Raw genomic sequence first — 25832 nt, 5'->3', positions numbered from 1 at the left:
TGCTTTGGCTCTGTGGTGCAGCCACATTATATGGCTTCCACATCATCCACTTTTCAGGCAGGAGGAAATGACAAAATTGATCTGTCCCTCAGCACACTCATCCCAACCTTGCCCACCACCCTCAGTTTCCCTTCCTTCTCTGACCAGGTGAACAGTGTCATGCAGTAGAATGGCTTCCCGACAGCCAGCACAGAAAGAAGGGAAGATGAACCAGCAAGCGTCCTCCTGAGGGAGATGACCCATGGTGCTTTTGCATGTAACACTAACAGAGCACATTGGATTATTTACAGAAGTTAATAAAAAAGGTTTTTTTTCCCTTTTATTTTTCTTCTTCTTGTCCTGTTCTATATCTTCTGAATGGATATCAAATTGCAGAGAGCACAAAGTGTTGCTGCATTAACTTAGAATGGAAGACCGTTTAAGACTGTGCGCCCTCTTCAAGTTTGCCGAGATATTTTCTGAAAACAGAGTGCAGTCCTGTCTCTTTCCCACTTTTGCTTCTCTTTCTTTCCCCAGTAATGCCTGACATTTCTTTCTGTCTCATGCTGGTGATGCCATCAATAGACATAGTGCTTGCCAGCAGCAGAAAGGAAAACAACTTCCCTTTCTACCTGGGCTGATATCTGAGCAGGTGGGACAAAACCAACAGAGCATGGCACCACTTCCTCCATAACAAGATTCCCACCAGGGAATTTCTAAGGCTTGCAGAGCAAGATTAAGGGAGTGGGGAGAACTGGCTGTGCTTTCCTCTGCAAAAAGAGGCAATATGCAGGGGAATGAGGTATATTCCCAGGCTGTCTTTCCAATATGGCTCTTCTGATGTTTTCCCAGCTGAAAACAACATCTCAAAGACTGGGCATCACAGGGTTTCTTGAGGAAAACCAGAAGCTAGCTCAAGTTTGAACTGCCATAGATTTATTTGGGTTTTTTTCTGCAGTCGGACCATGTTTTCAGTGTAAGTACCCTCAGAAGTGAATGTCACTGTGGCTCCTTTCCTATCCTCAGACCTGAGTTCCTCTTCAAAGGAAAAGTTTATGTGCCAAGGAGTGGTGAGCATGCAGGTCTTGTTCTAACAGGCAGTTGGGATGTGGCCAGGATGTCCAGCCGAAAACAAGGACTGCAGATGTCATCATGAAGTATGCTTATCTGATAAACTTTTTGTCCTTTCCAGCCAACCTCCTGGCTCAATATGCAGAGATTGTCCTTCTGAAGCTTTCTGAAAGCACTATACCTGACATACAGTCTTATATTGTCTTACTATAACATCTGCTGCATCTGCTGCATCAAGACAAACTGGAGGCATAGTGCCTGTTTCTCATAAGCTGAAGAAAGATACATCTCTCAGATAAATCCATATTGAAGAATATGGTAAGAGGAAGGCTTTTGCTTTATTCTACATCTGTGCAAACATGTACTGTGTACGAAGTCCATCCCTGCCTAAACCCTGAGTGCTGCTGTTGGGGTGGACTAGTCAAGGGCATTGGCTTTGCTCAGAGATATGACTGAAACTCTTGCTCAGAGTTTCACCACTTATCCTTCAACAGTGGCTGCACAAAGCAGGGACAGTGATTGTACAACTAATGTAAAACAATGGGTTCAGACTCCGTGTCTGTATGTGTCTGCATACAGGAATATAGAGGAACTGAAGGAACTTCCCTTCGGTGATTCTGCAGGCAAACCCAGTATCATCTCCCAAGATCCCTCTTTTGTCAGAACATCTCAGGAAAAACTGTGTTCCAATTTTGGGGCATGGAGACTATTTCTAGCTAGTTACATTTTCTTGCAAACCAGTCTTATGGTGTGAGTTTTGCTCTGCCCTATACCACCTTCCAGGAACTAGAAATGCAGCTGCCTCTAAAATTTTCTGTAATGCATCAGTCACTCTCTGTGTGCCTTACCTAACCCTTCTTCTTCCTCAAAACCCTGCTGCTGTGGTTTCCATAAATGAGTTGGGGAAAACTGAAAAGAGAAGTCCATTTCAATGTTTTTGTTTGCTGTCATGTTGGACAGGACAACAAAGTTTTCTCTGTTGTGAAGAGATCCCAGCAACTTTAGAAAATAGGAGGCCAAGACCTTGTAAGAGCCAATGTTTTGGTCCCATGGCTAAAACAGAAACCTGGCAAATTGCTTCTTATGAAAATGGCACAAATTTGTGCTCAGATTTTTGATGAATTAAAAAAAAAAAAACCATAACTGATTTTTCAGGTTGTATTTTTAGTCCCAAACTGGAAACTCTCAGCTCTTCAAGAAGCATGGATATAATTGATGAAAAGGAAGAATATACAGACAGAGGTTTGGGGAACTTGAGGGAAGCAGAGCACTTGCTCAAGACTTGTGTGTGTTTGATTTACAGTGATGCCTCTCATAGGGGTCTTCTATCTTTTTCTCATATTATAAATCCCTCCTGCGGAAACTCTGGCTTTAGCACTTCATGTGATATTTGATTGCTTTCTCTCCCCTTCATTGCCATGCTTAATCCTGCCACATATCTCAGTAGGATCTTCAAAATCCATCTCCTCTCTGCTACATCCTGAGCAAACAGTTGTTGGCACTACTACACAGCCTGCTCTCTTGCTTCCCTGATGCTCCAAAACTGTTCAGCGCCTTTCTCACATGCTCTGCAGATGAACACTAGATTTTTCCTGCTCCTGGCCACTCCAGCACACTCACAGTAATACTCTCACCTGGAGGTGCCAAACACACTGAAAAGTTAGAACCATCATGCAGGGAGGAGGTTGGGTTGGTAGGGTGCTGGGACTGGTCAGAAGACAGCCTCATGCATTGAGCAAATTTAACATTTACTGATATGGTTTTTTTAACTTATCAACACAAAACCTGCGGAAGGAAGAAGGAAACATTAAAGATAAACCATGAATAATTGTTTCCTTCAGGGGTGGGCCAAGCATGCTCCACTGCATGCTCTTCTTTCAAATTCTGCTCCAGTGATTCGTAGGACCAGTATCCTTTCATGAAACAGAGAGGGCCTTTTCCACATCATTGAGATATTGACTAGACAAGGAGTCAAGGAAAGTACTGGAGGATCAGGGCACTCATCTGTGAAGCAGGACCGTGAAAAGGGGCACAATAGGTCCTTGACATCAGCCTGAGCGTTTTCACCCAGGACTGATCTCCATCTTGGAAAGAGATGCAGGGGCACAGGCTGGGAACTGAGTCCATCAGATCTGAGATGCTGTAGGAGGCTTGCTCACCTTGCATTGCAAGATAAAGCATTTGTGTGAGCTCCGACCAGCTTTTCATCAGGTATTTCATGAGCTGCTCTTTCTCAAAGGTACTCCTTCAGCTCCTTCAACTGAAGTGGAGTTTCCTTCCTCAGACAAATTTGACTGGCAGTTCACAAATTCGATAGCAACTTGTGAAGCAAAGGACGTTATTCCAGTTACTGTAAGTGCTTGAGTCTGTGTTTCCCTTGACATGAATTGCAGCACATTTTTCTGCAAAGAGTAAATTGGGTTCCCCGGGTTTCCAGAACCTGCAAAAGAAAGTTACTCTATTGGGAATGTATTTGCATGCATGACAGTGGGGGTGAAGTCACCTCAAGCAGTTGTGGAAGAAAAAGGGGAAGGTTACTGTAGAGAGATCAGGAGTCATAGTTTTGACTGGAAAGCTAGTTGAGTTTTCTGACTTACAGTGCAGTTGGAGACAGAAATCCCCCTCTGGCACATACCTGCCTTACACAGTGTATTGGTCACTTGGACTGAGGGTTGAATTACACACACTTCCTCACTCCCCCTGTGTACTCACGTGGTTGTCTTCTTATATGGAGTCTGATCCACCCACTGCCATTGCCCAGTTTTGTAAGCAGTTAAGCCTATGTAGTATTTTGTTTCGTAGGCAGTAGTAAATACTCCTTTTGCCAAGTTGAAGAGGAAATCCTGGAAATGGGGGAGAGTGCAATGTCCATGAGATACAGGACTGAGCAGAGGGAGGCGGCAGGAGTCCCTGTGGAGCAGGGCTGGTGGCAGAGGGAAACTGGTACTGAAGGGATGCACAAAGGACATCCTCCCTCCCTTTCAGGACAAAGAGGGGCTGAGTCCCCTCCTGGGCTGGTGCTGGGGCTCTGGCTGCTGTGCCCCCTCTCAGCCCTGCACATACCTGCTCTGCTTTGCTGTTGATCACCACGAGGTGAGAGCCCATCCCAGTGCAGTTCTGCTCGCTGGCAGCCCAGGACATCACATCATCCGAGAGGTAATAGCAGCTTCCTTGGAAGCGTTTCCAGCCCTTCGGACAGCATGACCAGCCCTCCTCTGTGTGTGGGGAAAATCCTGCTTTCGAACAAGATGTGCTGTCCTTCAGCCCCATGAGCTCAACGAAGGTTCCTAAATGTTAGGGGAGGGGTTTGAACCACATCTTTAGTCTGGACAGAGGTAAACACTCTCTTCCGTGCTCCACAAGTAAAGCTGTAAACAGTCTGACAGGCTTCTGTCACAACACCCCTGCCCAAAGTGTCTTTCCTTTTCTCTATCTGTTCTGCAGTGTCTATGCAACCTCCGTTTGGTGAGAGACACAGTTTCTGCCTTACCATTGTTGAGGAAGCAAGATGGGAAGTAGTTGGCTCACGCTCCTCTGGGAACACTCCCATCATAGAAGTGTTGTCCAAGTGTTTAGCTCTCAACTCACGCAGACTGACAGACAGGTACAATAAACTGCTCTGACAGCCTTGCTGCCTCCACAGGCAGTTCCTTACACTAGCCAGGTTTTTCTAGAGATCTGCCTTATAGCCAGAAAGTCACATGATGGATTAGAAAAATACAGATATATTCTCTCAAAGCATGAGGCTACATGAGAACAGATCTCTCAACTGAGTTGGGGATTTGCACTGCAGGAATTCAAGCACTTGCCGTTGCTGTCATTTCATGTGTGATTGCAGCCCAGCTCTCCACCTACTCTAAACTGCATAACAATATCCTCTTACCACTCCTACCTCTGTCCCTCACACTGAACATGATGCTTGTGTGAACAGGCACTGAGCCAGCACAGGGAGAGGAGCTGGATTGAACCAGCCCTTACAATGGGATGAAGCACTTTCAGCTAGATTAGTCAAACGGAATAGCAGTTGGGGAGTTGTGTTGAGGGCCAGTGAGAGGGGAAGAATAGGAAGGGTAGTCAAAGGTAGGTCTGGAACAAGCCACTCTCTTCCACTGGTCCAGAACAGGTTTTTATAGCATCCTAAGTAAAACTGTGCAATACAACATTGTCTTTCCTCAGTTCTCAAGCTTCCTTCTTTAAAACAATTCAGCCCTGGCTGACAATCACAGTCCCAAACTCAAAGGCTAACTGAAACTAGAGTAAATTTTGGTGAGTTTCTTGGAGTTGCTTATGAAGCTCTTAGCATCACTCACTTTTGCCTGCAGATACACTGGGGATGCAGCGCCACTCTGTAGCATTCTGGACCAGAGTCATGTACTGGCCGTAGCTTCCATGAAGGAAAACAACTGGGAAGAGAAGAAAGAGAAAGAAAGTGCTACTGTCTTCTTTTTGTTCTCATCCATGAGCAACCTGTCCTAGCCTCCACCTTCTGGCTCTGCCACAGAGACTCTGTGTTAACAGCCTCAGAAATCTGTGTGGAACAAAGAGACGAGAAACAGAAGGCCGTTTCTCCCACTAGTGGTCACTCCTTCCTTTGAACAGGCATCGATTGGATGAGCTCCTCTCACCTCTGCTGGCTGAGAGACTCATTTTCCTAGCTGACTAAATCAGCTTAGACATCCTTTGAGGATGAGGTCATGAAAGAGTCAAAGAAGTCATGGAGTAAGCTTAATAATGGTGGAATATTAATATAAATTCCCTCTTAATCTTCCCAAGCATTGCAGCGTTAGAGCACCACTTTTACTCTTATCAAGAAGGCCTCAACACTGTTGAGTGTTAAGGCCTCACCCAAGGGAGTTAAGAAGAAACACAGAACAGTTATCTCAGAGCAATATGATACTCCAGGACAGTACAAGCAAAGGATTTCCCTTTCGGTCGGTCAGGCAGTGTGGGTGGGATGTGGCTGGAGCATTTTGATGGATTCACCCCCACCCTGCTAAAATGTGGGCAGCCTGGTACCAGTATTTCCGAGAATGTCACACTGTGTCCTTGGTTTCAATATTGTCACAAGGAGCTCTGAGAGAGAGAACAGCTCAGGATCAACAGCATCCAAGAGCTGGCCTTCAGGGAACCTGCTCAGATGTCCCCCGACACTAAAGAAACTTCTCAGCTCTTGGTGGGAGCTGGTTTCATCCAGGACTGGCTTTATTAAGACAGGTGGGAAAGTGAGAGGAGCAGTGGGAAGGCCCTGCCAGGGAACAAACCTTAACTGTGGAAGGGACCCTACTCCCTGAGTAACAGGGCAGAGGTGGGAGAGAGGCAGCAGAACAGGCTGCTTTGGCAAAGGGCTAAATGACTGACAAAAGGCAGTCAACTGCCTCCTTCATCCCAGGGGAATTAACAGACCCTGGAACCCACCAAGGCAGATGGTTACAATGGTGGTTTTGATGGCAAGGACAGAAGCAATGAAGACCCAGGGGTTCAGCCAGGAGCAGCATCTCTCTTCTGCTGAGGCTGAAAAACACAAGGCAGGAGTTGGAATCCCCCAGCCCAGAGTTGGGGCTCCATACCCCACAAACCTGCTGCTTTCCTTGTTCCAAGAGTGGGGAGCCCTACAGATACTGTAAGCAGCTCCTGTTGTAACCAGGTCCTGCTGCCCATTATTAGCAGTGGATCAGACCCACAGAGTAGGGCAACATAGGGGCTGCCCTGAAGCTGCTCTTTTATTTCAGTTTTTATCCCCAGTCCCGCCTGCACTCTTCCTAACCTGCACTCCTCTTTTCTTTTTTCTGTCACACTTCCTTTTTGCTCAACACATCTTCCTTGTTGCCCTCATTACCTCTGTCTTTCACTGGATGGTCTTTCTGTTCCTCCCTCCTCTTCATCTCTCTTTAGAGCTTCTTTCTCTCAGCTGTCTTTATTTTGGCTCTATCCCCAAGGCCTTTTATGCAATAGTATATAGTCACTCAAAGGAGTGATTGTCCAGCTCAGTGTTTGCAGAGGCAGACACACAGAAGAGATTGTTTCCACAGGGAAAACAGGCACTTTGAAGCTCCTGGGAGAGCCCTCACTTGGTTCTCCTTAGAGACACCAGAGATGGGAGCAGTGACTTGTACCTAGTGTGATGCAGATAGTTTTACCTGGATAATGATAATACGATAGCACTCTTCAGTCGCATCGTTTACAGAAAAAAACACTGAAGAGGATGGCAGACCATAGTCTGCCTGGACTTTCATTCCCCCTGGCTCTCGGAAAAAGGTCATTGCTCCCAGCCTGGGCAGTCCCCAGTTCCCTCATCTGTTGCTTTGAGGCCAGCCACTGTGCCATACCCCTTATCTATCCCAGCTCTTTGTCCCCCACCTCCTCCATCCACAGGACAGAAAGGAAGGCTTTGTGGTTACCTGCAGTTCCAGGACTGACTCTCCCGTGGTGATTCATTATCTCTACCATGGTATCACTCTTCCTCAAGAGTCCACATTACCAATGTGGCCACAAATACAGCCTTCCTCCTGCACAGAAGACTGCACTAGGGTAGCTCACACACTGGTGGAGAGCCTTCACAGTCTCTAATCCGGTATGCAGGAAAAGATGTAGCCTGGGTGTTCCCCACAGCACATGGAGATGGGGGGAATATTCATGATTTCTCAGTGAGGATGTTTCACAAGATGCTCCTTGCAACACAGAAACTCACAGAGGGAAATGAAAACAGATGAAGAGTAGTAACATTCCAGCTCAAACAACCTCCTTTAGCACATATTGAAGCAGTTTCATAGGACATGCTACTGGCCTTACATCTTTGGTATTTGTTCTTTCCTGGCAAGTGAATACATGTGTGAAAATGCTTCCACTGTTGGTATTTGGTAGCAAAGGGCTAAACCCACTCACAACGTCCTGTGAAAGGGAGTCAAAAAATGGTAAGAAAATATATCTATGACTCAGTCTGGGAAAGTCCCTACATGAAGCCTGAGCCCAGTAACCCAGAGCACAACAAAGAGCTTGCCAACACCATTTTTAACTAATTGCTCAGGAAAAAAGGATGGAGCTTTGAATGGAGGCATTGCATATGACCTGTCATTATGGAGCTGGAGCTCAGAAAGGATCACTAGACGGTGTCAGAATCCCTGTGCATTACAGATCTCGAAGTTTTACTTGGTCACAACTACAAAAGACACAGCCATACTTGGTGGTTCTAGCACTGCTCAAGGCGTCTTGATTCAAAACCTTGCAGGTTTTGTCCCTAAGAATACCCGTAAGGATAAAGAATCCCTACTGGATCTCACTGTACTCTGAATGGACTGGAGTAGGTAGACGGCCTTTGCTCTTCCATGCTCCATCAGTACTTTCTCCCTGTGAAAAGGCATGCATGGATGCACTGAGGAAGGAATGGATGCTATAGCACAAGTGTATCATTTGAAGTCTGAAAACAGCAGGGCACAAAACCAGCTGCAAATGAGGACAAGCCTAAACTGTATGTAGAAGATATCCTCTGAATATGTTTTTTCATGAACAGCAGGCTGCAAGCAGGGGCAACCATCCAACAGCTATGTTGCATTGGAAAGATGGTCCATACATGTGCTTGCTGGTATTGTTGTAGAAACTATAAGCTACTAGAAGGCACAAGCTACTGGATTCACAGCACAGTGAGATTCTCACATGACATTTTCAAAAGTTCCCAGCCGTCATGCTGGAGAACAGCACTGAATTGCACCACAGATGTTAAAAAATGAGAATGCATTGTATTTGTCATTGCTTTAAAATACACTTGATTTTGTGCATATGGGTGGGGAGCTGGCTTCAGCTGATCAGTATGGCAAACAAAGAGGGTGTAAAACTGTCAGAAGGAAAATGTGCTCAGTTCATGTGATTTAAATCTAATCAGGATGCATCTAAGCAGTTTACCGATTAATTCATCACATGTAATTAACTGACAAACCATTACCTGTATACTCAGGATCAGTATCAGCAACCCAGATAAAGCACAATACCAGACACAAAATGTTAACAAACAGCTACAAATTTCTAAATGTCTTTAAGTAACTAATCCCCAAAAGCTCTAACCCCCTACCACCCCATTCACATGATTACTTGTGCAACTTCCCACATCCCGCCACAGCCACAGGAAGTACAGGTTGCAAGAACACGTCCCCTTTTCTAGGAGCAGTGATTTCCCTAATCTTACACACTTCCTACTGAAAGTGTAGGGTACATGTGTACCCACATCACTTCCTATTAACCCACAGGCCAGTGAGAAAGCACAAGGTCATATATGCACACTGAAGTTGTGGGTTTGTACATGTTGCACCTTTACTGCCAGGAATGCAGGCTGCCCACTGCATTCAACAGGGAGGATGCTCTGTCACAGGCAGAGGTTGCCGGGTGACTATCAAACCAGGTGTTGACTGTCACTTCCTTTCTGCTTCTTTCTCTTCTCTCTCTTAAAAATGTTCTTGCTTCTTCTAAACTTTGTTTTTGGACTAATTATTGTCTCTCTTAAAAGCCTTTTGCTAATTCCCTGGCAAATGGGTTTTGGGCAAATGCCGTCTCAAGATAGTTTCCGGTATTCAATTCACACAGCTGTTTGCACTGACATTCCTATTTTAACACTCGTTGCTCTCCAAGCTATTTGAACAAGATGAAGGTCTGTGCAAGCACCCTCACATGAATTCATTTTGGTGTGTGCACAGGGTCTAAAGCAGAGAGAAAGCAAATTACTTTCTTTTCAGCATCACAGACAAAGCTACTGCATCCAGGAAATCAACAGCTGAGCTCACAACATTGAGGTGACTAACAGCTCTGTCCCACTCCAGGGCAGAGTCACGAAGTGGTGGCAGTAGCCAAACTCTGCGCTGGCCTGCACAGAAACTCCTTAGTAGTCCTGGTGACAAAGGCAGCTAGGACCAGTGATGGGAGACATTATGTTCTCAGTGGAAAGCTCTGGAATCATTGCAAAAACCCTTTATTTCCAAAATGGCAAGAACCTATTTCTCTTTCCTGCTCCATAAACACTAGCAGCATGCTTGGGGAGAGTGCATATCAATGACTTCAGTATTCCTGTAGGTCTTTCCACAGCTGTGTAAGTAAAGATTCTCAGCTATTTTCTACCTGCTCCAGTCATGAAGAGCTTCATGAGTGACCCTTGGTTATGTCACTTCACAAATATATGTGCCAGATCGGTGTGCTGTGGCAACAGAGTGGCACTTGGCAGCGTAGAATTGCCAGGGCTTCCTGCCCCTGAACCACTGAAGGCAGTGGTACTTGGCTATAACAAGTGCACTCCTAGAAGAGGCACTAGAGAACCTTCAATCTACTTTAACACACCCTTGCAATATGGACATGAGTCAACAAGCACAGCATGGATACAGCCAAGATCAATGGAACGTGAACTAGGGGAAATATTTCACTTACAGGGTATCTTGCAGGACTCAAGGTTGCAGAAGGCATAGAATGCAACCTTTCTTCAAAGGTACTCAGAATCTGAGAAGCTGAAAGCCAGAAGCTGTAACATAAAACTTCATCAGCTTTTCTGCAAAATTATGCCACACAGCTCCTATTTAAGAGGGTTCAAAAACAGCAAACCACATGTTGGGAGCACTGAAGGTGCCTGGTTCTAGAAGCAGCCAGCCTCCCGAAGCACGATGGAGAGTGCATGAGAGGGCTCTAAGCACGAAAAAAGAACAGCAAGCGTGCTCATGGTCAGAAATTAATTTGTTGGATCTAGTCATCTGTTTCTCCATCAGTTTCTCCACCGATCTGAATCCCCTGGCTAGTCCTGCTTTCCAGTTTTCTTGAATTCAGAATGACTTGAAGGGAAAGACTTATCTGCAACAGTCAAATAAAGGCTAGAAGGAAATACTGAAAAAGTGAAAGGCAGAAAACACGGAGGAAGTGCTACCAGCTGTGACATTACTGGAAGAGACAATTAGTCCCACAGGAAGTTGTTCCCCGTGTTCTTGGTTGCTTTGCGCTCTCATGGATTGAAGACAAGTTCCACAGTCCTGGGCCCCAGCAGTATGTATGAGCTTTGTTTTCAGCAGCAAAGTACAAGCAATCCCAGAGGTTTCTGGAGGGCCTTGATGATAACTTTCCGACACAGGTTGTGAAGGACCTGAGGAAGAGACACACTCTGATGGATCTCACAAAAGAGGAAGAACTGGTTTGGGATATAAAGGTTGGGGGCAAGCTTGGCTGTGGTGACTATGGATGTTGGAGTTCAGGATCTTTTGAGGAGGGAGCAGGGAAAATCCCAGGGTCACAACCAGAGACTTCAGAAGACCAGATATTGGCTGATTTGAGGATCTGCTTGGAAGATTACCACAGGAAGACTCATGCTTACCTGATTTGATTCTGTATCAATCACCCAACCCTGTGCTGGTGTCCTTGCTTTCATTCCAGGACATCAGTTCAGCCAATATGTAGTAGCAGCATTTTTGAAAGCATCTCCAGCCCATGATGCAGCATATCCAGCCCTGCACTGGGTAGTGATAGAAGCCCACAGAGTGAATGCTGCTAAGAAGACAGAGGGGGAATATGGCCTGTTTTCTGGAGAGCCACCAAAGGCAGGAGGACAATGCTGAATTGTTCTCTACAGGTTGTTACCCAGGCAGCTGACCATACCACTAACCATGTGTCCAAATAAGCTACAGGAAAAAGCCAATCTCATTGCAAAGCCAGCATCTTTGGCAGGCTGTAGGAATTGAGAAAAGTTTCCTGTGCCTTGAAAAGTCAAATGAGCATCTTTTGGAGCATATTTCGTATAAGGAGAGGCTGAGAGAGTTAGAACTGTTCAGCCTGGAGAAGAAAAGTTTGGTGCTCACCAACTGCCTGACCATATCATTTCCACTCAATATTCCCACTCAGCAGAGTGCAGATGCAGGCTCCAGCATTCACACCCATTCAAAAAATCCTCTGTGTTCTTGTCAGGTCACTGCTGGTCTCTCAGTTTTACTCAGGATGAGGTTTACTCCACCATGAGTAGCTTCAGAGAGGATGCCTTCAGCACCAGAATGTGGGGAAATCGCAGCATCCAGGACTCTCTTTCCTGAATGTCCAGAGCCACCAAGGGAGCTCCAAGTCCTTGTCAGGACTTGCCCAGGAGATGTAGCACTGCTGACACAGCAGCTATCTCAAAGTGGGCAGTGCCAGGAGGGATGGCATCATGCTTGAGCAGGTAAAACAGCACCCAGGGAGCACAGCAGACAGGGCAGGCAAACAGAGCATGGTGTGGCAGCTTGTGCAGCAGTTCATACGGGAAGGGTGAGCAGAAAGGGCCCAGAAACCCAGCCAGCTTCAGAGGTGAGCTCAGCCAGTGGTCATCAAGAAGGTGCTCAAGAATGGCATCCTCTCGGCAGAAGGCAAAGAAAACAAAGTTCTCTCAGAAAGGATGTGGCAACTGAGACAGGGGTCCCTTATAAACATGTAGCTGTCCAGGTGTCTGGCTGTAGCGAGCGCCAGAGCCTGTCGGCGATGTTAGGTGGTGGCTGTCTAAGATGTGGCCAGGTTGATGCTTTGCTCTGCATGGTGCCAGAACTACCAGAAGGAGTGGAACGGCTAAGGCAATCTGAGGAGGAGATTGACTGGTGGAGCTGTACTTGAGAGAAGCAAGCCAGACACCCGAACCAAAAGAAATTAAGGATCTCCTACCATCTTGCCACCAGGGACCTAGGAGACAGGGGAGCTTGGAAGCAGATTACTCCTCAGAGTACATGGTGTTTTACGCCCCAGACTGTCACCTTCCCACGTACCCCTCTACAACAGATACGAGGCCCTGGTACCTGAGGATCAGGAAAATGAGGAATATGATGAAGTAGATAAGGGATCATCCAAGTTAGAAGAGTTGCCATGGGTGAGTCAGACCTGGTATCATGACCAACTCTACTAGGAAAAAGAGTGGTTGTGATCAGTGACATCATCCTGAGAGGAACAGAGGGGCAATATGTCAACTAAACCTGACTCGACTCACACGGAAGTCTGCTGCCTCCCTGGGGCCAGGCTCAGCGATGTCACCAGAGAACTCTCTCATCTGGTATGGCTTAATGACTAAGCCTTACAGTTGGAGAGGTCTGTATTGTATATGTGTAAACATATATTTCTCTATTGCTAGCAGGCTTTCATCCAGAATCGGGCTGCTCATGCTGTTTGTGTTTGCGTCAGTGCTTTCTGTCTGTGTTGACCTATGTGGTTGCTTGTATGTATACTTCCTTTTTCTTCCATATCTATCTATATACGTACGTATTGTACATACATGCTCAGTCTCACTACCATCTGGAGCTGCTCTAGCGGAAGGTGTCCCTGCCCATGGCAGGGGGCTGGAACTGAATGATTTTTAAGGTCCCTTCCAACCCAAACCATCTATGATTCTATGATTACACAAAACACCTGCATCTTAGTGAGGGAAAGAGAGAGATACACACCACACAGAGCCTTTTTCATTGGTCTGATACTGTATTTTCTCTTGCATAATAATTCAGTAATTGTTCAGCAAAACCAGTGCAACTGGAGGTCATTCTCTGTGTGATTCAACAAAAAGCAGGCACCTCTGCTCAAGGAGACAAAGGAAATAGCAGCTCTGAACATCTGTCTTACATTCCTGTGTCTTCTTCCTGGAGAACTCAATCTCTTTTCAGCCAGTGGCTGCTGGACCCACTCAGAGAGAAGAGGACACAGGAGCCCAGGACCTGCTCTGATGACCCTGAGCCTTCATGTATTCCCTGAGCCATTGTGTGCACTGGGGATGCTGGACACAGGGTAATATCACTTCCACTCACATCATCCCACCCAACACAGTGAAGATGAAGGCTCCAGAGTTCCCCACGCCTCCCATCACAGCCCTGTTACCAGCTCATTGCTCGTTTCCCAGTTTTACTCAGGATAAGGGTATCTCCATCACACAATTACTGCTGCAGCTTCACAAATTCTATTATGACTGTTACATTGGACATGGTTCCAGTTGTTGAGTGCTCCTGAAGTCCGATGGATTACAACGCACTTCTCATGATCTGGATTACTTGGTTCACCTTCCCGCCAGAACCTGAGATAGAGACAGACATGTTACTCCCCAGCGTACCCTGTAGAGCACTGCTGGAAAAGGCCACAGTAGGATGCAAGGTTTGGAGGGGAGAGAGAAAAATTCCAGATGCTGATTCATGGACAGAAGCAGTGCTCTTCCTCCCACTCAGATATCCCACTGGCACCAGTTTCATGTGGAAAACTTGCCTTCTTCCTACAGCAAACACAACAGGGCCCTGACAGGGGGAGCTGCTCACCACTTCTTCACACCCAGCAGAGGCATGTTTCTGCCTCCAGGACAAGTTTGTCCTTCCAAAGAAGACATGGCAAAGACAGCCCTGGTGGTCTCTCCATGTGCCCCATCACACTTCCACAGCGTTAGAGCACTGGCATGCCTGTGTATATACGTGCACATAGGCATGGTGGGAGCACATGGTCAGGCAAGGCCCGTCATCTCTGAAGGGTTCTTACTGCTGGCAAGATGCAGCTTCTTCTGTGCCTACAGCATTGATGGCTACATCACAGGTAGTTAATTAATAACCAATAACCAGCATTGATAGGGCCGTGTGAACCTAGTGTCCTACACAGCCCTCTCCTGCTCCTCATGGACCTCTCATCAGGAGTTATCTCACTTCCCTCTCGAGTACCAACAGACACCCTCATATCTCCCCTGCTTTCTCGCACTACAGAAGCCACACCAAACACTCTCCCATCTGAGAATACTCACGCTGCTGACACATTAAATGGAGTCTGGTCCACCCAGTGCCACTGGCCCATATCCTGTGCACTCAGACCAATGTAGTGATTCTCTCCTCTCGAAGGCTTTTTAACCTCCTTAGAGAGGAAATCCTGGAAATGAGGGAGAGTGCAATGTCCATGAGATACAGGACTGAGCAGAGGGAGGCGGCAGGAGTCCCTGTGGAGCGGGGCTGGTGGCAGAGGGAAACCGGTGCTGAAGGGATGCACAAAGGACATCCTCCCTCCCTTTCAGGACAAAGAGGGGCTGAGTCCCCTCCTGGGCTGGTGCTGGGGCTCTGGCTGCTGTGCCCCCTCTCAGCCCTGCACATACCTGCTCTGCTTTGCTGTTGATCACCACGAGGTGAGAGCCCATCCCAGTGCAGTTCTGCTCGCTGGCAGCCCAGGACATTGCATCACCTGAGAGATAGTAGCAGCTTCCTTGGAAGCGTTTCCAGCCCTTTGGGCAGCATGTCCAGCCTTCCTCTGTGCAGGGAGAAACCGTAGAGGTGAATGCTAAGAACAAAAGAGACGGCAATTACAAGGATCCCTGTTCTCCAGGGACAATCATAGAATCCCAGACTGATTTGGGTTGAAAGGGACCTTAAAGCTCATCCAGTTCCAATCCCCTGCCATGGGCAGGGACACCCTCCGCTAGAGCAGGTTGCTTAAGGCCCTGTTCAACCTGGCCTTGAACACTGCCAGGGCAACTTCTCTGAGCAACTTGTTCCAGCATCTCCCCACCCTCACAGTGAAGAATTTCTTCCTAATATCTGATCTAAATCTCCCCTTTCAGCTTAAACCCATTCCCCCTTCTTCTGTCACTATGGTCCTTTGTAAAAAATTCCTCTCCAGATACCTTGTAGGCCACCTTTAAGTACTGGAAGGCTGCTCATGTTCTCCTTACATCACTTATCCTGACAGAAAGTGCTTGGAAAAAACAAGGATAGCAGAGATATTCCTTGCCATTGCTTTGAAGCATGACCAGTAAGCTTTGTGTACACAAACGCATAGTAATCCACTCTCGACAAAGTCACTATTAGTGATCTGGTTTGCCTTCTCCTTTTGCATTAGGCCTTTAGCCGCAGGGAACAGGCGATATTGCTTCTTTCCCTGACTAGAGCTGCACTTTTATTATTGCTCCATTGTTAACCTTTTCTGTGCCGCCATATGCTGTCCCTTTTGCTTTGTCAGTGTTCACAGCCACCCTGTCCTCCAGGACATCATTAACATGTCCCTCTACTTTCCATAAGCTGTTAGCAGGAAATCCTTTTTCCCCCCACCTCTCTCCACAGGAGTCTGCCTCTCTGGAGTCTGCTTCCACTGTCACTTGCTGTCAGAGCAGTCCCCAGCATTGACGGTTCCTGTCCTGCACCTCTGCCAGCACTACTGACCTTTGCCTTCTGGCACCGCCGAATCACACGACCACTCCTTGAATTTCTGCTTCAGGGCTGTAGGCTGACCATTGCTATGGGAGAAGGGAGCGACTGGAAAGGGAGAGGAAAGGCAGCAGGATTACCCCTTCCTCCCAGCTCCTCACACAGCATCTCTGGGCTTCACTCTTGTTTCCCCATTTCCCCACCAAGCACTGTCCCAGCATCACTGCTCCTTGGGCTGTCTCTTTCCATTTCATAAGTGGTAACTGCCATCCTCTCAGCAAAGGGAAAAGGCATTTCTGCTCTCAGCATCCCACAGCTGCCCACAAGGACTCCTCTCCACCACTGACTGAGAAGATCTAACCAGGATGACCTGGCCAACAAAGCTAGAGAAGCCCGAGACCCACCCGAGCAGCGCCTGGTGGCCATAACTGCCTGTGGTTTGTCAACAGTCTGTCCCAGCCCTGAGCAGCTGACATCAGGTCCCCCTGGGATGCTGTGGAGCTGAAGGTGTGGGGTGAGTGGATCCCTGGTCCACGGCTCTGAGAAAACTGGCCCAAACAAGTGGTATGGCTGCCTTCCCAGACAGAAAGAGACAGTCTTCCATGTCAGAGAGCAGAAGGACCGCTGGAAGGACATCACACTGAGATGACGAGCAGGGTGGAATCGATTCCATCCAACCCCAGGCATTTACATAATAGACATCTGTATTACTTGGCACACCCTGATCAGCTTCCAGTCAATATCCCTGAATGTTTGAGTTAGTGATAGGTCCTTTGGGCTGTTGATGTGGCCTGCTGACACCTATCACACTAACATCTGGGACTTGGGAACTAATGACAGCAAAAGGAAGGGCAGCAATTTACCCTTACAACATGCCTCTTCCAGAATCCATCATCTTTACTGACAATTTGTACAAACATGCCATGAATGATCTTTCACAGCAAATGAGAATGAAACAGTGTTTGCAGTCTCCACAAACTGTGTGTGCAAGAATAACTTTATGAATTATTCTAGTATACTGTAAGACTCTTGGAGGTGCCAGAACTGTGAAAAGCCATTTTTTCCATTAGTGTGTCCAAGCACCTTAGAGAGCTCAAGTGCAGGTTCAGCTGCCTGTACACTTGTGCGCCCACCTCCATTTCCCCACAACCCCCCACCCCTTTCATAAATGTAATTAAGTTCTTTTTTTGTGGTATGAAGATAGAGAATTGTTTCACAGTTCCAAAAAGGCTCTGCTAGATGGGGATGTGCAATCACTGAAAAAATTATGATCATCAATCAATCTGGGAACACTGAAGAGGCCTTAGGGCAAACAGTGGAAGATTTGGGAGATATATGCAGACATATGCAAGTGAGACCTTATAGAAAGCCCAAAACCCCCTGAAATTCTGAAGATGGCCATGCTTCAACTAGTCTAGAGACCTCCAGAAGCCCCTTCCCACCTAACTCTGTCATTCTAAGAGGATGGGTATAACACAACCATATGGCATAATGCTGTGGTAGTCCAAGCTCCTGCAAACCAAACCAAACATCTGGTTTGTCTGGTTTGTGCCATGTCGCAACTGTACCCTTAAATTCCCAATGTTTAAGTAGTCAGGAAAGATTTTGCTTCTAAATATACCTTTCAAATATTCAACATTCAGGTTTTCTGAGTCCAAATGTTGCTGCTTACATCCCTTCTCATGACAAAACTGTTCCTGAGTTTTCCCCTGGTTAGAAGATATTCCCCTCTGGACTCTGATTTCTTTGCTTTTCTCCCAGCACTTCCCCTAGACCTCTCTCTTGTAACCAGCCTATGCATACTCACCAAGAAGAACAGTAACAAGGGCAATGCACACCAAAAGAAGCAGCAGTGAGATCAGCCATGGGAGCCATGGCGGGTATTTCTGGGGATGGCGCTCATGCTTCTTTGTCTCAGGAGGTACTGAAAGTGAAGGAACACAGCAAACACAACACCACAGTCAACTATGCTTCAGTCAGTCCACATACCAAGAGTGTATAACTCTGCCAAGTACAGCATTGCTCTATGCATGGTACTTGAGACATTCACATGAAGATTTCATGTTTACTTCTCCCCAGAAAACCTTTTATGCCTGCTTCAGTTCCTTCATAGTTTTTTGGACTTCCTGTGTAGAAGGTTGGTGTAAGCCAAAAAAGGACAGGAGACAAAAAATGTGCAAAGCTCTGATGCCACAGAATCACTTGGAGATTTAAAACAAAACAAAACAAAAAACCCAGCCAAACTCAAACAGAAGAAAAATCCCTTCTATGCCTGCTTTCTGAGCCATGGTTCAGTGATTTGCTGTAGTAAAACTAGGTTGTGCTAGGCTGGATGCCTGAGGAGAAGAGAGGGCTGTGTCCAGCAGCCTCAGTAAAGTATCCTGCTCAGATTCAGACTTGCCAGGGCTTGACTTTTTTCTAGAGGGATACTGCCAGAACTGAAGAGATTTTGGGAGCAGGCAGGAGAATGGGCCAAAGGGAAGGAGAAGCAAATACTTGTTAGGAGACTGTTCTAGGTTGTGGCAGGTACACAAGCCAGGGCAAACAGGAAGGTAAAGGAACAAGAGCACTAAGTGCAGGACAGGAGTAAATAAGTTTAGAGAGAGACTGCGGTTAACAATAAGCTTTAGAGAGACATCATTCATTGTTCAGCATGAAACTCCCAAGTCTGCCAGCAGCCACGTGTGCCTGCCACCCATGCCTAGTAAGCAAGAATTCCAGAAACCTGCTATTTGGGGAAGCCCTCTGACTACTTCCCAAAAGCCTGGGGGAGATTTCTACAGTAGGGCAAAAAGCATCATCTTTCATTATCAGAAAACATTCATAAACAGACAAGACACAAATTTCCCTGGCCAAATCATGTTTTTCTAGCCAGAGCTTTTGTTTGCAGGGAAAACAAGGACCTGGATCATGATCTGAAGTCCAGTCATCTACTTCAGACAGTAGATCTGACCAGTCCAAACAATCTTTTGATGTGCTGCATGTCCATAGATTGACTGTTCATCCTGTGCACCACACACTCACACCCAGGTGGCACAGAGAGCACTGCCAGTATGTACGCACCTCACCAACACAACTGAAGTGCAGTACATCTTTGCATACTCAGGGGGCTAATCTCCCTGCAACATGCTTCCTGCGGTTAGTCTACATGCTTTCAATGTGTCCAGCATGATCACAGCACAACAAACCTGATAAGCATACGCTGGTTATTCAGCATGTAACTCCAACATCTCCTAGGCACATGTAACCTGGTTGGAAATGCAGGAACCCTAACTGCACTGTGGCATGAAAGCCACCCTGGTACTCTCTGCCATTTCCTGCCACAGATCACAGATTATATGTTGCTTGGTTAGCTGCTGCCTTCTCCTCTCTATCTTCCAATGACTGCCAATTTTGGTATATCTTGAGTCCAACTGGAAGAGGCTACAAAATGGGAAAACCCAGGTGTGCTTGGTCATTACCAACACAGAGTCTGCATGGCCAGAATAAACACTTAGAAGGACTACAGAGCAGCAAGACTCAATCTTTCAACAATTTTCAGTCATAACTCTCATCCTATGAGCATACCATGAGGCTGTGTGAGAGATATTAGCACTGCATGCAATGGTACTACTGGTCATTTCTTTGAATTCAAAGCTACACACCCAAACCTATAGCATGAGCAGCATCAGCAGCTCAAGGAAACACGGCTGGATAAAGTTCTTTGGAATAGGTCATTGGGAACACAAGTAAGAACTTCCACCATCCCCAGCTCACCATGATGGAAATGCTAGCTGTAATCAGAACCAGCTCATCTGGGTGCATTGAAAACAGTGAACTTTCAAGTCAGTCAGGAGTATGTACGCTCTTTATTTCCATGACTCATGCCTCAAAGCAGGCAAGAAATATCCTGGAGCTGATGCCTGCTCTGTTTGGAATTATAAAACTAAGATAAAGCAGTAGATAGGCACATTAATATCCTTAGCAGCAATAAACAATTATTTGTTCATTCATTCATTTACACACACATACTTCAACCCCTCTGGAACCTGCTGTTGTGTGGGGTCCTGTATCTAAGGGTGGGAGAAATAAGCCACACACGGAACATTTCTATGTGTTCCTGTGTGTGGCGTAATGATTACACAATAAATACTGATCAGAACATGACTTAAATTTACACAAAACCCAGAAAAGGCACCATTTTACAGACAAGATTCTTAATAGCCATAAAATTTTGTTTGTTCAATGTGTTAATTATTTTTCAGGAGTGGTAGACATCAATCACAGAATTGGATCTTTCCACAGATCTTAGATAATTCTTTTTCTGTATATTTAAGGGTGATTTGTTCAAGCCCATTCTTCTTTGTAACTTCGGGTCTCTCTTCTCCAAGGACCATTTCTCAGTTCTCAACCAAGAACAATGGACGACGTAAGTTTCTGCATTCAGTGCCACCTCTCACAAAGCTGCAGAGGACAACTGACTGCTCTACTATAAGGAGAGATGTTGGTTCTCTGCTACTGCTCTTTTCATGAGCAGGAATCTGTAGCCTTACTCTCCCAGAGGCAAGAGCAGTAGCAGCCAGGACTTCGGCTTATTTGCTGTCATTTGTTGCCCCAGGAGCCCCTCAACCTTTGTGGCAGATCAGATTGCTTGTAATAAATCACAGTCTCTATTGGTACTCAGCATTTGTCCAAAAATTACTCTCTCATCCATGACTACATAACATGTAAGGAGGCAGCTACTACTTGCATTGTACCAGGGCTAAGCACTATTACTGTACAGCAGCCATCCTGGACCCTTTACCATTCACCACTGTTGGTGTTGCAACCAGAGGACAAAGGGAGCACAAATACTTTCCTTACTGAATGCTCACTTGAAACCTAGTGTTTGTGCTCCCAGTAGTCATCTTTGTTCATATAGCTAAAGATTCCCACCTCTCCTCTTGCAGACATTCCTTGACCCTCTTGCTTCAAAACTCCTCCAGTCTCCTGCTCATGTAGTGGTAAACAACTCGGTTTTCTCACCAATTTGTCAAGACCAAGCAGGAAGCAGAAATCAGTCTCTGTTCCCTGTTTTTCAGTCCCACTCTCTCCAGGCCCCCCTCCCCTGAATAACCCATCCTTACCTTTGACCACTGCAGCTGTTGATGTATTCTGGAACTTCACCTCAGCATAAGTGATTTCTGATGCCATTTAATCACAGCGTGATCACTGGCCCTGTCCTTAGTTTTGCCACGTAAAAGGTGGGTCTTTCAGGTGCCTGGTTCCAGAGGGAGACACCAGTAAGTTACTGAGCCTTTCCCATCTGCTCCCTCACCTTCTGTCTGTCAAAGGCAGCTGTGCTGAACACTGGAAGTACTGGTGATAACTTAAGAATTCCTGGGAATTCAGAAATGCTCTGTTTCTTAGCCCAGGACATCAGACCTGACACTATGGAAACTTCTGAGAGAGAAAAGAAAAACGAGAAACTAACAACTGGAAAGGAAGTGGCATTCTTACTTCCCCATATCAGATTCTCAGCTGATAGGTTTCCTTTTTAGGATGTCTTAGTTTGTTTTTCTTTTTCCATCCTTCTTTTTTTAACTCTCTTTCCTTTCTTTATCTTCATGCCTTTCTTAGTCTGTTAGTAATTCTACCATTGCTCTTAGGTTTGCAGCCGTCACAAATCTTAGCCCAGTTTAAGCTGTGGCACATCCGTGTATAAAATGCATTCTGCTCTCACTTGTCATTTGTGGTTATGCTGCATTTGCTACATCAAATATTGCATGCTACATCTCATCTTGGGAAGTCAGCCCCAGTTGGCAACAGAACAAATCACAAAAGAGGAACTGCCTCAAAAGTGAGACTGGGGAATTTCAGCCTTAGGCAGAAGAACAGAAATAGTCAGAAGTTTGATATATCCAAGGAGAAACAGAGAAGAATGAGGCCAGGGTTGAGGAGGAGAACAAGCAAAGCAGGAAAAAAAGAAGTAAAATGATGTTGCTGGTTTGAGAGGTTGTTGGGAGGAGCACACACAGAGACCTTTCTACCACAACCTGTGGAAATTCAGAGCAGTGCTTGCTTCAGGGAGTCAGGCTCCATTTTTGATGCTGAAAAGGAATGGTTTATATTTTTTTCTCCAACACTGTCATTTATCCCCCCTTTCTGCTTTCTGGTAAAGGCCTCTGATATTACCTTGAGGAAAATGTCAGGCTACTGCTTAGCCTGACTTCAAGCTGGGGCAGATATTTAAAGGAGACATTTAAGGGAAATGGCTGCTGAGATGCATGCTGAATCAGAAAGACTTCTGAGAGGAAATGCTAGTGAGTCAGGATGCCCTGGAGAAAAATGGTTCAGTCAGCAGATAGGCCTCAGGAATCACAGAACAGTTTTGGTTAGACAGGTCTTTAAAGCTCATCCAGTTCCAACCCCCTGCCACGGGCAGGGACACCTTCCACTAGAGCAGGTTGCTCCAAACCCCGTCCAACCTGGCCTTGAACACTGCCAGGGATGGGGCAGCCACAGCTTCTCTGGGCAACCTGTGCCAGCACCTCAGCACCCTCATCATAAAGAATTTATTCCTTATAGGTAATCTACATCTAGCTTCTTTCAGTTTAAAACCTGTGCCCCTTGGCCTGTCACTACAGATGAGGGTCAAAAATCTCCATCTTTCTTATAAGCCCCTCTAAGTATTGAAAACCTACGGTAAGGTCTCCAAAACAACCAGAAGGAAGGAGGAGAAAGCTTTGTTTGCTTAGTTTGTCTAGATGGAGTTTCTTCCTTCCTGACTTGAGATGCTCACAGAACATCTGGGCAGCTAGCCCAGAAGGTACACAGAGCTGAGTTGGAGGTGAGATAGGACAGTGCAACGAAGAATATGCATCAGACAATAGAGGAGAACAATGCAGCAGAAGGTAAAGGGCAAGGAAGGGAAGTAGTGCATGTCTGCCACAGATTATGGAGAATCTGCCCCTGAATGGAACAAGGCATAGGTAGCTGGATTTCTTTACCAAGGGGCCTCCTCATGCCTCATGTGCACTGAGCTGGCTTCACTTCTCCTTTTAGTATTGTGTGCAATGATAGTGCTTTTTACAGAACAGCAGCTGCAGGACAGAAGCCTGGTGCATGCTGCCTGCTTTTCTTTCCAGCATCCTTCCAGCACTTTCTTTTGCCTTCAGGCTTGTCCTTCTCACAGGAATTAAGCTTCCCAAAGTGTTTACTGAAACCTAGTTATGCCTCAAACTGAGATTTCAGTCAGAGTAACCCTCTGTGTGCTTCCCTCCTGTTCCAGCCAACCAAATCATAGCAGGGGAAAACACTTACTTCCCGGCAGGGTTTCAAGCTTTCCACTGTGAAGAAATACAGGAAATACAATCAGCAGATAGAGAAGGAAGTCACAGTATATCTTCATGAGCTTTTTGCCATTGAAACACATCTCCAAACACAGCTGAGGCATTTCAAACGCAAATTCAGGATATAGCTGTTGATTTTATTAGAATATACTGGATTATGCTCAGACCTCAGGAGACAGCTCAACTCTTCCTTCTCAGCCATCAGAGTTGTTGCTTGCTGTCAAAATTCAACCCTGAATCATACTTCCATGGGGTACAATGCTGGGTAGTATTCCTAAGGGTAAAATTTATGCTTTGAATTTCATATGCATTGATGGCATGTAAATGGAGAATTGAGTCCAGCAGTTAGTTGTGGGGCTGAAAATAAAAAGGAAAAATAAAAGAAAAAAAAAGGAAACCTTGCTTAAAAACAAAAATAAAAAAACCCCAAACAAAAACAACAAAAAAAAAAAAAAAAAAAGGAAAAAGAAAAAAGAAAGAAACCACCACCAAATAAACCCTCACACTTTGTTTCCTTGCATTCCCCTTGCTGTTACACAGGTCCTCCCTTCCCCTTCCACCTGTGTTCTGCCAACCCCATGCAGAACTCCTTTGTCCTCCTGCAATACCTGTGTTTCCCCACAGATATCTTTCATCTAAACCCTACCTAGCACTGCCCAGTACCTCCCACTCTCCTAATTCCCACACACCTCGCAGCCCCAGATCCTTTCTAGGACTCGCGTTTGCTCAACACAACAGTCCTGTTTTCCCTTCCTTACTCACGCTCCAGCTGCTGCCTTTAGCTGGTTGCTCTGCGAGCTGTGTGGGTACCATTTGGCTAGCTGACCCAGACAGAAAGCAGCAGAGGCACTAACACTTTTTCTCCCCTACCTGTTGATGAAGTTTGGGTAAAGTAGTATCTGCAAGCCTTTCACCTCACAGCCAGTTTCACCCAATTTAGCAAGCAGCTCCCTGTAACAGCAGAGGAGACAGCACCATTGCACATGCCTTCTTTTGAAATCAAGGTGAATCAGTTAAAATTGAGTTTGTAAGCAGGGAGAAGGACTTAAATCCTAAAGCTGGGATCCCCCACATTCCTAAAAAAAAAATAAATAAATCCCCTTCTGAATTTGAGCACACCTGTGGTGGAAGCTGCAGGGAAATGAGACATTTGTTATAAACCAGCCAGAATATGGAGACGGGCAGCTGGGCAAATTTAGTCATCACAAGTGGTATGGAGGTTATATAGAGACACCACATTGGGAGCCCAAAGCCAATACCTAGTACCTCTTTGGAAGATTTGACAAAAGGCAAAAGGAAGCTGATGTGGCTAAAATGTCAAGCCAAAGGGATTATCAGTATGCATTCTTCAATAAGATGACCTTGCATCCAAACAAGGAAAATTGAAGTGATCATAACCTCCACTAAGTGTTAAAGCACAACAAAGCAAAGGTAAAAGAAAAGTCTGAAAAACAGTAGCAGAAGCCATCAGAATTAGTAATAAATCCTTTCCTATAGCTAATGAAAGCAGAAACCTTTTCATAAGCTTTGAGGACAACTGAAGAGCAGGGTACAAAAGCAGCAGTCAGAGAGAACAAGGACATCAAAACAAAGCTAAAGTAATGATCTGTGACAGTGGAAGAAACTGGAGAAGTTACTACACAAAACCCCTGTTTTGTGGGAGACTAAACCAAAGAACCTGTCCAAAATAAAAGTGATTGTGCAAAAGGTGTGGAATTAGTAGGTCTGGACAAAATGGTCCCAGGGGTTCCCAAGAAAGTCAGGGGTGAACAGTTGCTAATAGCAGTGGGAGGCATCTTGCCTTAAATTGCCCTTTAATCAGCAGATCACAGGATGTCAAGGAATATATCAAAGAGTGGGGAGGAGAGAAGTCTAGGGAGATTTAGGAAGTTAAAGTTTTGACATCTGTAGCGGCCAAGTTAATAGAAATTATAACAAAAGAATAAAATTAATAGACATGTATAAGTATGATGTACTTTGGGAAGAGCCAATATAAGACTTGTAAGGAAATTCTGCTCTTGTATTTCTTTGAAGAGATCAACAATCATGCATGAGAATAATCTAGCTATCTGTTGAGTTCCTCAGCAAACACTTCTAAGGAAATTGGACAGCCATGGGATAAGAAGAAAGATCTTTTCACAGTAAGCAGACAGGAAAGGTGAGTAGGACTTGATGGTCAATTCCCACAGTGGAGGGAGAGCACCTACAGAACTCTACCAGGTCTGTAATAGGATACACACTAATATTTCTTTAAACAATATGGCAAAGAGAAATGATATGACAAAATCTGCTAATGATACCAAATTGTTCAGGGCAGTTATTCAAGAGCCAGTTGCAAAGAACTGTAGAAAGATGA

At 45.8% G+C, this 25832-nt stretch overlaps 2 protein-coding genes across 6 annotated transcripts; both read right to left on the bottom strand.

The window, feature by feature from the left end:
- Positions 1–893: 893 nt before the first annotated feature.
- Positions 894–7750, bottom strand: LOC115605467 (C-type lectin domain family 4 member E-like). 3 transcript variants are annotated; one of them, XM_030479875.1, is made up of 6 exons: positions 7449–7750; positions 6466–6561; positions 5361–5453; positions 4114–4265; positions 3763–3893; positions 894–3490 (listed from the first exon to the last, which is right to left on the bottom strand). In XM_030479875.1, exons 1-6 carry the CDS (start codon positions 7495–7497, stop codon positions 3331–3333), a joined length of 681 nt encoding a protein of 226 aa, XP_030335735.1. In that variant the 5' UTR covers positions 7498–7750; the 3' UTR covers positions 894–3330. The 3 variants fall into 3 exon arrangements, with proteins under 3 accessions (XP_030335735.1, XP_030335732.1, XP_030335734.1); XM_030479872.1 differs by having other exon boundaries at positions 894–4283; XM_030479874.1 differs by having other exon boundaries at positions 894–4265.
- Positions 7751–13466: 5716 nt separating this feature from the next.
- On the bottom strand, positions 13467–22533 carry CLEC4A (C-type lectin domain family 4 member A). 3 transcript variants are annotated; one of them, XM_030479876.1, is made up of 6 exons: positions 21272–22533; positions 17974–18090; positions 16182–16274; positions 15122–15303; positions 14780–14901; positions 13467–14074 (listed from the first exon to the last, which is right to left on the bottom strand). In XM_030479876.1, exons 1-6 carry the CDS (start codon positions 21336–21338, stop codon positions 13930–13932), a joined length of 726 nt encoding a protein of 241 aa, XP_030335736.1. In that variant the 5' UTR covers positions 21339–22533; the 3' UTR covers positions 13467–13929. The 3 variants fall into 3 exon arrangements, with proteins under 3 accessions (XP_030335736.1, XP_030335737.1, XP_030335738.1); XM_030479877.1 differs by having other exon boundaries at positions 15122–15273; positions 21272–22531; XM_030479878.1 differs by lacking the exon at positions 16182–16274 and having other exon boundaries at positions 15122–15273; positions 21272–22530.
- Positions 22534–25832: the final 3299 nt, after the last annotated feature.

This window comes from Strigops habroptila, chromosome 3, assembly GCF_004027225.2.
Source record: "Strigops habroptila isolate Jane chromosome 3, bStrHab1.2.pri, whole genome shotgun sequence".
In the NCBI taxonomy this organism is placed as follows: domain Eukaryota; kingdom Metazoa; phylum Chordata; class Aves; order Psittaciformes; family Psittacidae; genus Strigops; species Strigops habroptila.
Note: the sequence above shows the minus strand (reverse complement) of the source record. Positions and strands in the feature narration are given on the sequence as shown.